At 36.0% G+C, this 12,611-nt stretch overlaps 3 protein-coding genes, 1 long non-coding RNA gene and 1 pseudogene across 10 annotated transcripts in view; 4 read left to right on the forward strand and 1 right to left on the reverse strand.

The window, feature by feature from the left end:
* LOC103952589 overlaps positions 1–12,611 on the forward strand; it is a 40,392-nt pseudogene that overhangs the window by 15,635 nt on the left and 12,146 nt on the right.
* LOC125476812 (BRASSINOSTEROID INSENSITIVE 1-associated receptor kinase 1-like) lies at positions 22–1,012 on the forward strand. The gene is made up of 2 exons (XM_048583369.1): positions 22–216; positions 534–1,012. Exons 1-2 carry the CDS (start codon positions 183–185, stop codon positions 1,010–1,012), a joined length of 513 nt encoding a protein of 170 aa, XP_048439326.1. The 5' UTR covers positions 22–182.
* The window catches only part of LOC103939461 (BRASSINOSTEROID INSENSITIVE 1-associated receptor kinase 1-like), a 34,755-nt gene continuing 28,295 nt past the window's right edge, over positions 6,152–12,611 (forward strand). For both annotated transcript variants that reach the window (XM_048583255.1, XM_048583254.1), the window contains exons 1-6: positions 6,152–6,294; positions 6,392–6,524; positions 6,662–6,733; positions 6,879–7,022; positions 12,098–12,169; positions 12,280–12,351. In XM_048583255.1, the coding sequence (XP_048439212.1) occupies positions 6,210–6,294; positions 6,392–6,524; positions 6,662–6,733; positions 6,879–7,022; positions 12,098–12,169; positions 12,280–12,351 (578 nt within the window). In that variant the 5' untranslated portion in view covers positions 6,152–6,209. The remainder of the gene's footprint in view (positions 6,295–6,391; positions 6,525–6,661; positions 6,734–6,878; positions 7,023–12,097; positions 12,170–12,279; positions 12,352–12,611) is intronic.
* The window catches only part of LOC125468220 (BRASSINOSTEROID INSENSITIVE 1-associated receptor kinase 1-like), a 102,389-nt gene continuing 95,964 nt past the window's right edge, over positions 6,187–12,611 (forward strand). The window contains exon 1 of the mRNA XM_048583247.1: positions 6,187–6,294. The gene's annotated coding sequence lies outside the window, so the exon portion shown is untranslated. The remainder of the gene's footprint in view (positions 6,295–12,611) is intronic.
* On the reverse strand, positions 7,449–12,084 carry LOC103952588. Of its 6 annotated transcripts, none has more exons than XR_007258069.1 (9): positions 11,399–12,084; positions 10,961–11,063; positions 9,838–9,922; positions 9,227–9,342; positions 8,639–8,706; positions 8,430–8,540; positions 8,250–8,318; positions 7,874–7,946; positions 7,449–7,681 (listed from the first exon to the last, which is right to left on the reverse strand). It is a non-coding gene; the product is annotated as an uncharacterized LOC103952588 (long non-coding RNA). The 6 variants fall into 6 exon arrangements; XR_007258070.1 differs by having other exon boundaries at positions 10,961–11,068; XR_007258072.1 differs by lacking the exon at positions 10,961–11,063.

The following is a 12,611-nucleotide window of genomic DNA, read 5'->3' on the forward strand; positions in this document are numbered from 1 at the left end:
ATTTGGTAAGGTTTATAAAGGACGCTTAGCTGATGGAACTCTGGTTGCTGTAAAAAGACTTACAGAGGAGAGAACCCAAGACGGGGAACTACAGTTCCAAACAGAAGTTGAAATGATTAGCATGGGTGTCCACCACCGCAATCTGCTTTGTCTGCATGGGTTTTGCATGAAAATATCCTTATATGGCTAATGGAAGTTTGGCATCTTGTTTAAGAGGTACTCATCTAAATTGTTGGCTGCGTGGATGAATCTTTTTGTTTTCACGACGTTAAATTTTTTTTCGATCACATTGATATAATGAATTTAAAAACCTGACCAATTTGGCTTGGAGTATCAACACTGATTTTTTTTAGTGTTTTTTTTTCTTCAATTTTAAGTTACCTTCTCGATGCTGATTTTAGTTCTGTTTAATTTGAAAAGGATGACAAGAAGATCCTTTTTTGGGTAGGATGGGTGGTATGATATGTGTTAGACCACATTACCTGTTGCTTGTAATTTGAAATTCTCCTAAGTATGTGGATATATTATTGTAGATCGTCCAGAAGGACAACCTGCACTTGATTGGCCAATAAGACAACGCATTGCATTGGGATCTGCAAGAGGTCTTGCTTATTTACATGAGCACTGTGATCCAAAAATTATTCACCGTGATGTGAAAGCTGCAAACATATTGTTGGATGAGGAATTCGAAGCTGTTGTTGGAGACTTTGGGTTGGCTAAACTCTTGGACAACAAGGATGCATATGTTACCACACATGTATGTGGCACAATTGTTCATATGGCACCGGAGCACTTTTCAACTGGAGTGTCTTCCGAGAAAACTGATGTTTTTGGATACGGAGTCCTGCTTCTTGAACTCATCACTGGGCAGAGGGCTTTCAATCCTCAGCTTGCGAGTGATGATGATTTCATGTCAGTTGATTGGGTATGCATTTACGTCTTTCTGTTTGTGTATGTAGCTAGTTATTGTTATATGCAAGATTATTTCCCAACAACATTTGCATTTCCTTAGTAATGGAAATTATATTGACAATCAAGTGGAGCAGCTGATCTAAATGGAAATTATATTGACAATCAAGTGGAGCAGCTGATCCAAGTAGCTCTACTGTGCACACAAGGCTCCCTAGGGGAACGGCCCAAGATGTCAGAGGTTGTCCGAATGCTTGAAGGCGAAGGCGAAGGTTTGCTTGAAAGATGGGAGGATTGGCAAAAAGAGGAGGTGATCCGCCAAGATTTCAACACTATTCATCATCCAAGTACTTGGATCATAGACTCACCTTCTCCTAATTTTGTGTTGTACTATTTCTGTGTGTTTGAAGAAATGGATAAAAACAATGACATGCGCAAATAATATTAGGTAACACTGCTACTGGGGCTATTGCTGGAGGGGTTGTTGTTGGTGCTGCTTTACCGTTTGCTCTGACATTAAGGTATTAAGGGATCAAGAGATCACTACGTGTCATTCCAACATGGGTATTCGAGCTCTGTCTATCTTGTTTAGAGTATCGTCAATAGGGATACCTCTGATATCTTTGAGGATTTATTTAAGACCAGCTGTAAGGTAAGACCCAAACCTAAATATTTGAGTTTAAACAAAATAGAAATGCAATCTAGTTGTGGGACTTTTTGGTTTTGGTGAACAAAAAATATTTTCTACACTAAAAGGGTGGGAGATTGAGTTAGGCCTTATAATGGGCTAGCAATAATATGGTTCAAATTCTTTTTTGATGAGAATCTAACCTAAGGACCTCTCGGTTATATGTGAAGAGGAATACGACTAAAATGTAGTAAAAGTTATATCTAATGGTTGGACTTAAACCTAAAAAGTTTGGCTTTTGACCCAAGCTAAACCCAAATTTGGGTTTGTATTTCCATATTTGGCTGACCCAAAATTTTGGGGTCCCTACCTTTTTTTTTTTTTTTTTTTTTTTTAAACTCAAAAGCAACAGGCGAATGATTTATTGAAGTGGCTGATAGATGGGTCCCTCAACTGACAGGGTCCCAGTTGCAAAATGGTAACATTTTAAGGAACTACGAGCCGTTCGATTTTTGGGCCATTGGTGATCAACGGTCTTGGTTAAAATCCTTTTGTGCTTTGCAATCTTTAGATTTTGATGTAATTGTTCTGTTCATAATTTTTTTTTTTTTAAATTTAACAATAAAATAAAGTCAACTGTTGAAATTTAAAATTCAACGTCAAAATAAAAAAATAATTGTTTTTAGAACATATTCACTTTACTATTGGATGGTGTGTGTATTGACGTTTGGTTGGTTGTTTGTATATTGAAGATTGGTTGGTGTGTGTATTAAAGTTTGATTGGTTGGTGTGATTTGTTTGGTTTTGAATTTTTTGTCGAAATTTAATTTTTTTTTAACATCAAAACACTTGTCAAATTAAATTAATATAATATAATTCGAAAGTTCAAAAAAAAAAAAAAAATCTTTTTATTCCGAAATTTGGATCTTGATAGTTGGGTGATATTCACTGTTCATAGACTTAAATTCTGTGAGACAGCTTGTTCCGGATTTTCGAACCGTAGGGGTGAAATGACGATTTTGCCCCTATTATGGTTGTTTCGTTGTGTGGTTGTTTTTGGGTGTTACTTGGCTGGTTTTGGACCACACACACACCACACTCACTCACCCTCTCTCCCTGCCTTGTCCCGAGCTCTGTCTCTCTCCCATTCCTTTTCTTCTTGTACGGACAACAACCAAAACCATTGAAACCTTCACAGATCGGGGAAACAAATTACATATTCGTGCTCGTGAGGTCCTTGGGAGTTTAACCATACCCATTTCAGGTAAGGATACCTTCGTTTTCACGTCAAACTCGAGATACCCCGATTTGGTCACTGTTCATGCACACGTTAATTCTTGTGTTTTTGGGAATTTCAAGCTTGTAGGAAGCTTGGTGAGGTCCTTAGGAGGCTCGGGGTGGTTCGTTTGAAGGTTTTGGACGTCGGGATCGTGAGTTACAAGCTTGGCCGGAGTTGGTGGTGCTTTCCCTGTGAGATTCCGTGGGTTTTAGTGCTTAAAAGTGGTATAGATCTATTCCTCTTGTTGTAAGCTTCATTTTGGTACCAATTTTGTGAAATTTGGTTGAAAAACGAAGAAGATACATGGTTTTAAAGTTTTCCCGGTTTTCCGGCGCCGGAGTTTGGCCGGAGAAGACGACGGAATATTCCGTCAGTTTGGACGGAATATTCCTAATGGCGTTAACGGAATCCGTCAGATTTAACGAAATATTCCTGAGGGGACGCCGTCAGTGTGCCAGGCACGTTCCTACGAGTGGGCGGCGCGTGTGGCCGTGCCTTGGCCGGCGCGTGCGGCGGCAGAAAATTTTTCTAAAAATATGGGGATGTTCCTGAGGTTAAGTAGATCACGTTGGTGTATTCATACACCTCATTTGAGCATTGTATGAGAAGTTATTTCGTGATGTTGGTTATGTGCTTTAAAATTAACGTTTTTATAGTTGTTTCGCATATAGGTGAAACCTATCCTGAGGACGAGCGCGGTCACTCGAGGCAAGGGGTTACGACCCTTCTACATACCAGTGAGTGGGCTTTTGGTTTTCCGTATATACCTATATACTTATGCTTTTCCCAGAAAGTGAAATGAAACGTTTATACGCTTATATGCCATGCTTATTGTGTGCCATTTATTTACGCATTATTAGTCGCATATGTATATATGTTTGGTGCTGCGGACGCACAGGTAAGTGTCAGGTGAGTTATGATTTATGTTTATGTTCAGTAGTGATTTGAGATGCATAGAGAGCTCATAACCTGTACCCCCGGTGTTAGTGCTCCCGCCCAGAGTTGAGCACAGTCCTTCACGTGATGTTCACCTCCCGCACCACACGCTCGTCTTGGATCCAAGTTAGGTGCACAGTCCAGTCGTACATACCACTTTAGGTGGTTTCGACGCGTAGGTGACCCGCGATTAGTCGCCCAGCCTTCACGTGATCGTAGCACTTAAGCGTACTTATTATACACCCAGTCCTGTCGTACAGACCACTTAGGTGGTTCCAACTCGTGTGCAGGTATAGTTAGTGAGTTGGAGATTTGAGCTCTAGATTCAGCCGTACAGGTCACGTTAGGTGACTCCGGCTGACAGATTGCATGGCATTGATTTGACATTACCTGAGCACTTGCATTTTATTTCGAGGCATTTGGCATGGCATATTTCTGAGCATGACTTATATATATGTATATTCTATTTTTCTGGGAAGTATACAGGTTTTACGGCGATGGGTTAAAATCTCGTTTATGAAATGGTTTTTGAAAAGCTTTGTTTTTGCCCACTCACACTTTTCGTTTTACGCCCCTCTAGGTTCTAGTTGGCTAGTACTTGTGGTGGCTCCTCAGAGGATTTTCCCCGCATATCTGACAGATTATCACCAGTGTAGGGCCACCTTTAGGTGTGTTTATGTAGTGTTGTTTCTCCTGGACTGCATTAGGTCTTTGTGCTCTGAACTTTGTTTTCACACTTACGCTTGCACATGTATGTTCTTACTTTGTGTAAAGCTAGTTTTTTTATTTATTCGTACTTTTATTATTATTTTATTAGCTTCCGCACTGTGCACATGGTTACTTCACTTCCACGTGACGCCTAGCATGCCCTAATCTCGATCGGGGTGTGTCATTCCGTCTTTTAATAGACTAAATATTTGGGTTTGGGTCTAAGAGTTGGAGCTGGTCTAAGGACTTTAATGAAATCTTTTTATTCCTAAAAGAGTATTGCCTCATATGATAAAGTCCCTATAGTACAAATCCTAAGTTTGAAGTTTACATAATTTTATGTGATAATTTCATTAGAAGTTTAGTTAATTTAAATTGATTTTATTGTAAAATATTTTTTGTGAACATTATTACCCAAAAAAGTTCAAAATTCTCGAAGCCAAATCTTATTCTTTAGAACTACAATAGCTTCAGTATTGGCTATGTCATGGTCTATTATTTCTGATCAGAATCAAACTTGGACTCTTTGCAACCCTTGGTCAACTAAATGAGTTATTAATTAAAAGTATTGTTCTAAAAATTTCCGCCTAGCGCGCTTAAGCCCCGCCTAGGTGCTAGGCGGCTGGTCACCACCCCGATTAATGCTTAGGCATTTCAAAATTAAGAAAATAAGCCTAGACCTACTGAAGACCTGCTAAGACCCGCCCAGGTTGCTGCTAACTTAGATAAAAAATATATAACTTTCATTTTGCATTTATTTTTTTCAATAAATTGTAAGAGACTTGCTGAATACTTAAATGAACACATATTATATGTTTGTTTCCCATGTTTTTATTATGTTCCAATAGCATAATATATATGTCATTTTATTTTGTAGTTCATAATGAAATTATATATATTTTAAGTATAAATAGACATTTATTTACACGAAATATAATAGATATAATTAAATCTGCCTCGTCCGCCTAGGCACCTGCCTGGATCCCGCCTAGCCACCTAGGCACTAGGCCCCAACCAGCTGCCTTACTAGCGTCTTTTAAAACCTTGATTAAAAGTAACTTAATAATAATTTGGTTTTCAATTTTTTATTTTTAGTTTTTACTTTTCTATTATGAAATTAACCAAAATAGTTCATGAAATTAGTATAATTCATCAATTTGGTTCCTGTGATTTGAAATTACTAGAAGTGATCCCTGAGTTTGTTAATTATCAATTATTTTAGTCATTCCATTAAAAATATCCATTAAATAAGGATCAAATGATAAAAATAACCTCAATTCAATAAACAATTGGCCATAATAATTTGGCAAAAAATTGAAGATAATTTTGTATTTTTACAAAATAATCAAAATAATTGAAGATGAATAAAATCAGAAATCTCACAATAAAGCGAGGAATTGCATAACAACTTCAGGAATCAGCTAAAAAGTCAAAGATAAAATATAAACAAAAGAAGAAATGAACCTGCCCACGCGATGGGCTGCGACTTTGACTGATTGAGAGTCCTCCATCCGCCTGCTCCTCCGTCGTCCTCCCAAACCTTTTACCTTTCTTTCTTTCCTCTCCAAAACTAGCGAGCTGAGATTTCAACCTCTCTCTCTAAGAAGCAGCGGCTTTCTTTTCCAAACGCAATCTGCAATTTAATCAAACAGCCACCGAATTTTCTGGAATCCGGTCAACGAAGAGATGCTTCGGATTTTGATCGGTTAACGCCAGCTGCTTACCTGAGCTCCAACAGACCCAACAGCGATGATGTCCTCCGCCTCTGTTTCTGTATGGCTGATTCTGCTGTTTGGCTTCTTTCACCTCCATAAGCTCGCTGCCAACGTAGAAGGTATGTCTGTGTCTATGTGTTTTTGAATTTGGGTGTGTTTGATTGCGGGAATTGGAATGAGCTAATGAATGAATGAATGAATGATTGGATTTGACAGGTGACGCATTGAACGCGTTGAAGACCAATCTAGCTGATCCAGACAATGTTCTGCAGAGTTGGGATCCGACTCTCGTCAATCCCTGCAGCTGGTTTCATGTCACTTGTAATAGCGAAAACAGCGTTACTCGAGTGTAAGCAAACCCAACAAACACCTCCTTTTCAATTCAGTTCAATTCAATTCGATTCAGCTCAGTTCAGTTCAGTTCAATTCACTTGTAACAGCGGAAATAGCGTTATGCGAAGTTTTTAACATTTTTGCTCCACCCAGTGATCTTGGCGGTGCCAATCTCTCTGGTCGACTGGTGTCACAGCTTGGTGTGCTTTCCAAGTTGCAGCACTTGTAAGTGTGTTTTTCACTCTGCTTTTTTGTTCGGGTCTTATCCAACTGTTCCATCACTGTGCATTTGAATTGAAATTGGTATCGATACACGACGAATGAATTTCACTACTGCATTTGACATTATTGAAACACTCTTTCTTGATAGGGAACTTTACAATAATAACATAACTGGAAACATTCCGGAAGAGCTTGGGGGTTTGTCGGACTTGGTGAGCTTGGATCTTTACTTGAACAATTTACATGGTACCATTCCAGCGACACTTGGCAACCTTGCAAAACTGCGTTTCCTGTATGAACCCCCATCCTTTTGTTAGATAAAATCTGTCGTCTTTATTTTTTATTTGATATGCTAATTATGCTGTTTTTAATTGTTCCGTTGGGGTGACTTTCATCCTTAAAGTCCATGATAGCATTTCGGCTCAACCCAATATTGTGGTAAAGGCATAGCTTGAGTTTTGACTTTTTCTAGGAATGGGTCCTAAACAGTAAAGGGCCTTAACACCGGAATATTTACAGAAATACACTAGCAATAGACCCCGCGCGATGTCCTGTGATTTAAAACTATGTTAAACATGTGCAAATATATGAAAATCTAATTATATCCATATCAAAGAAATATCTATTTACATCCTCATATCCAATAAGGAAAAAAGATATGTATGTATGTATGTATGTATGCATGTATGTATGTAGGATATATCACATATTAAAATCTGTCTACGTCCTTACCAAAGTATATTTGCATCCTTATGTGTAATAATGAACAGATAGGTATTTGAAGAATACATTACATAGAAAAAGTTGTGGATTAAGTTGTTCATACAAATACAATCACATAAAAATATATTCATTTTCCATGTTCCAACTCATCACACTACATTCAGTACTTCACTCTTCTTTCTTCTTTGTTTTTCTGTAGATGAGGATGTACATTTTTCCTCAAGTAATCTGTTCAAGATAAATACATTGGTTAGGCTTCTGAATCATATGAGCCTTTAACTGGCTTACAAAAATGCTCATTTTTCATATGAGAAGGACAACCAGTTTAGAGTTTCGAAAGATAAATAAAAATTCCAATTCTCACCAAGAAAAAAGAGCCGAAGAAATACAATGGGTTTTAGGGAGATACGAAGTCTTTACCAACTAACAAATGAAGTAAATCATATTGTTCAATACTTGAGCTTCCAATTTAGTACACTTACATCTTCAATCTCTGACAAAACAAAACAAAAAAGGGAAAAATCATTTAGTACACTTACATCTTCAATCTCTGACACAACATGTTTAAGATGGCATGAACCCAACTAAATTGCTTCACCGTTCACCTATATCCTCGGTGCTATAAATTCGAATTAAAAACCAGTAAATAAAAGTGGTTAAGCTAAAACCCTCACTTCTCATTACATGTTGAAATTTCTTTAACCTCGAAACCTACTCCCACTGTGTTACTTTTGTGGTGCATACACTACAAAAACCAAAAAGAAAATGCTGCAAAGGGGAAATTGGAAAATCATACCACCATCAAACATTGCACGGAAGGCATCTGAAGAAGCAAGCAGGCGAGTTCTGTGAGCATACCATCTACCTGCAATTGGTCAGTAAACAATAAAAAATTTAAAGAGGTCCTTTATGTTAACAATACAATCACACATGCTAATTGAATACTCTATAATTAAGACAAAGAAGAGGAACTCACGATGTGCTCCTTGAAAACTGGCGAGAGAGAACTGGAACTGGGTTGGAACACCCCAGCCTTTTCAGCCTCGTCATGAAATAATTTTAACAATTCGGTCAAGCATAAAACCATCTGCCAATTATGGTTTTTGTAAATTATGTAGAGCCAAAAATCTAATAAATAGTCTAACAATAATGGAAAACCTCACGAAGGATTAAGAATCTTTTTACCTCTGCCTGTGGACAATCTTTTTTACTCCTATGCAAGGCAGTTGGGATTCATGAGTGTACCTGCCCTTCTAAGATGCAAAATATAAGAACATGATGTAAATGTCAGAAAAATAGAAGATCACATTTTTTTTTTGTTTCAAATGCAAGAAAAATTAAATCACCTATATAAAAATATACAAACTCGGTAATGTACAGAAAAATTCCAAATTGCAAACAGTAAAATTCAACACAAAACCAAAATAACAAGAAGGTATATTAAGTAGCAAAAAGTATTTAAATTATAGGATTTGAGATATTTTAAGCTAATGGGAAATTCAATAATATTCTTGTATCCAATTAATACTATTCAGGTTTTTATGATATTCTATATAATTGTAAAATTATCTAGCAGAAATTTAAACATTCATTACTTTCTATGTCCATATACAACCCTCAATATATGAATCGACCAATCTGTTAGTTTGCTCTTATGATCTTTAAAAGCATTCCATAAAACCTAAGGTGTTCATGTTGCCGATGATAAAAATGAGTGTAGCACAACGAAAGAATATACATATATATAGCATAATTGTGATGCTACATACTGACCTGGTAGACGAGATGACTTTGTGTTCATTTGGAAATTGGAGTCAATTATTGGGCACCCTGCCTCCAGAGCTTTCAATGGTAGATTGGTGCGACTTGCCTAAATTGACAAAATTTGGCTGGAATTGAAAATTAATATCGAGTCAAGATATAATTCAACTTCGAATTGAAAACACCAACTTGTCTAAATTGACAAATTTTGGCTTGAATTGAGCTAGCAGTTAGGGTTTGAATTGGAATTCAAAAATTTGATGCATATCTTCATATGCAATAAGCGTGTTGTGCATTGCATTTGAATAATTTATTTATAACCCTATTTTTAATAAACAAAATAGGTATCAAAGGGAATGAAATTTGTATTTTAAAAGAACAAAATAAAACTTACTACCTACAAATTTCAACAGAAATACAAAAAGATTCACAAAAATTTTGGGGAAGGTTTCCAATATTATTGCACCCTCTACAACTTTATGAAGCATTGAAGAAAACCAAAACCAAATTCCGAAAACTGTAATTAACTATCTTGTACAATTGAAACTACACTGGAAAATGTTAAATCCTTCGGCAGACATGTAATCCAAAATGAAGAGAAATTTGAAAGATTTGAGTCTTACCTAACCAGCGATAAAACAAAAGACGTACAAATAAGGTTTGAAATTGGATTTGAACTATGGCAGCTAGTTCTCTCTGAACTCGAAGCTGGGAATGGAAAAAAATAGAAACATTTTGAGTCATCCAATTCAAATTGCAAACAAAGGGCTGAATTTTCAGACATGCAATCCAATAACTAAGATTGTCTCTACAAATTATTAAAAAATTAATTCCAAAAGAGTATGGTAAAGTTGTAAATAAGTAGATTACAACATTTAAAAAAACGCTCGAAGAAAAACAATTGGGCCTTCGGCTCACTACGCTTAATCTCTATCCAAGGCAAGACTCTTAAGCATCAAAAGAATTCCTCCATAATTATAGGATGCATTTGTTACAAATACAAGTATCAAACCGTGCATTTTCTTAAATTTGGATGTTTGGCTTTCCAATATAAGAAAAGGTTATTTGTCTATTTAATAATTGTTGCAATTGTAGCTATACTATATGTCATAAGTTTAGTCCTACCAAGCAATAGATTGATGTCTAAGAAGGAAAAAAAAAATGATATACACATAAATAAAATTTAAAATTTTCCATCACACCATTGTAATTAAATAAAGCAAACACACAGTATCATATCACAATCACAAAAGCAAGGATTTTAAAACGCGACAATATTTAACAACTACTATGCACAGTTTTAAAAAAAATGAGTATAAGATTAACCTTTATAGAACACCTAATTACTTCCAAATGAGATACACAAAATCTGAAATTGCACCTATCCAAAGTTAAAAAAACAAAACTAATTAAATAACAATTAGGCAAGAACAACAACATGCGACAAACAAAATGAAAGCACCATAATCATATCATGGTTGAGAATTTCTAATTTATTAGAATTAGGGATCCATTAATACAACCATGTCACATGTACTAATTTTTTTTATTTGGCCAAAAACAGAAAAAACTGAAAACACCAAATTAAAAAGAGTAGGCAAATGAAGAACATTCACACCCATACTTATCAATTTACACATAAATTTCAATTTTGAATCATTTGGCCTTCCAAAAAAATGTACAGAAATGCAAAAGAAGATAAACAAATTGAAGCAAAGTTATATGTACCAGGCAATTAAGACTCACCCGAAATTGCTATCAAGCTCTGTTGCACGGAATACCTTACAATTGACAGCACTTTTACAAAGGTTTTGAAAGGCTTAGATTCAACTTTCAAATATGTAAGACTCTGAGCTTCAAAACCAAAACAAACCCAACTGCACTTTTAGTTCACCCACCCCGTTGAATAAAATCCAATTCAATAAAACAACAGAAAATTAAACAACCCAAAAATCAAAACAACCCCACTTGTAGTTGTAGCTCACTAATCCGTTGGATTAATTGATGCCAAATTCAATCAGAAAACATACAATTAACAACCCATAAGAGGCATCCAAAAACCCAACCAATTAACCAAAAAATACCACTTGTACTTTTAGCTGAGTATTCCGATTGAATCAGATCTATCATCAAATTTCAATCAGAAAATAGAAAAATTAAGAACAGCCCAGAATTTCCACTCACCTGCTGTGAAACTCATCCCTGTTGAGACCGAGAAAGAGAAGTCGATGGAAAATGAGGGGTGTTTTCATCCCCTTCGATAGAAAAAGAAGAAGCAAAAGAGTATGGAAAAGAGGAAAAGAGAAAGGAAGCATCGATCACCAACACGTGTAAAAATGGTCCAAACGAAATTAAACAAATCAAGCAGGATAAAATCGGTATCACACTGCTCTATGAACGGTGTTTCAGTTTGTTTTTCTCTTTTAGTATTATATAATTTTAATTTTAAGGGGAAATAGAAAGGAATTCTGTACCCAGAGTGGGTGAGGTGAACCGTCACATCTTGAAAGTTTCCCACATGTACTTTATATACTTTATGGGGAAATAGAAAGGAATTCTGTGAGGGTTCACATCTTGAGTCGGTGAACCCTCACATCTTAGAGTTATGGAGTTATGGAATTCTGAGTGCTCATTGTTCTGTCTATTGTTGTCCATAACTCCATATGTACTTTATGCGCACGCAGAACTCATATACTCTTGTAATGTCTATATAGCAACTAGAAAAATGATTAAATAAAAATAAAAAATTTAATGTCGCAAAACTACTTTAGCATTTTACTAAAGCGTCCCTTATAATTTGAATAATTATCTGTTGAAAATATAATATCTGCTGTTGTTGCGATTATTTGTGATTTAATTAGCACTTTCTGTTCCATTAAATAGGCGTCTATCCAACAACAGCTTGTCAGGGAATATTCCTGAGACTTTGACTAACATCCAATCATTGCAAGTCCTGTGAGTTTCATACACTTTCATCGCAATAAGAGGGAGGAGAGAGAGAAAATCTACTAATTTCTCTATAATCAGAGAATGCAAATAACATATAGTTTTGCCATGGAATGCAGGGATCTTTCAAATAACAATCTGTCAGGGGATATTCCAGTCAATGGATCTTTTTCGCTTTTTACTCCCGTCAGGTTTGTTGAACCCACTTTATTTTTTATCTTTACCTTTTTCCGGCGGTGGCCCTCCCAGCGGACGATCTGAATGATGGACTGGCTGTTGGAAATTATATATGATATATTATAGTATATAATTTTAATAATTGAATGAAAATTATTGTTAACCAATTTCTTGGAAAGGTTATGTTGTTTAGGTGTATTCCTTGATAAGTGATGTATGCTTATAGATGAAAAGTTACATCTCTTTAATAAGTAGAAATTGGATTCCATTTAAA

Source organism: the organism of the source record quoted next, unplaced genomic scaffold (genome assembly GCF_019419815.1).
Source record: "Pyrus x bretschneideri cultivar Hongxiangsu unplaced genomic scaffold, Pyrus_bretschneideri_v1 Contig2, whole genome shotgun sequence".
Classification (NCBI taxonomy): domain Eukaryota; kingdom Viridiplantae; phylum Streptophyta; class Magnoliopsida; order Rosales; family Rosaceae; genus Pyrus; species Pyrus x bretschneideri.

What these genes read in the sequence shown, in the direction of transcription:
- LOC125476812 (XM_048583369.1), top strand. Translation starts at nt 183, where the DNA reads ATGGCTAATGGAAGTTTGGCATCTTGTTTAAGAG. An exon ending in TTTGGCATCTTGTTTAAGAG is followed by an intron (nt 217 to 533) that starts GTACTCATCTAA and finishes ATATTATTGTAG; the next exon opens with ATCGTCCAGAAGGACAACCT.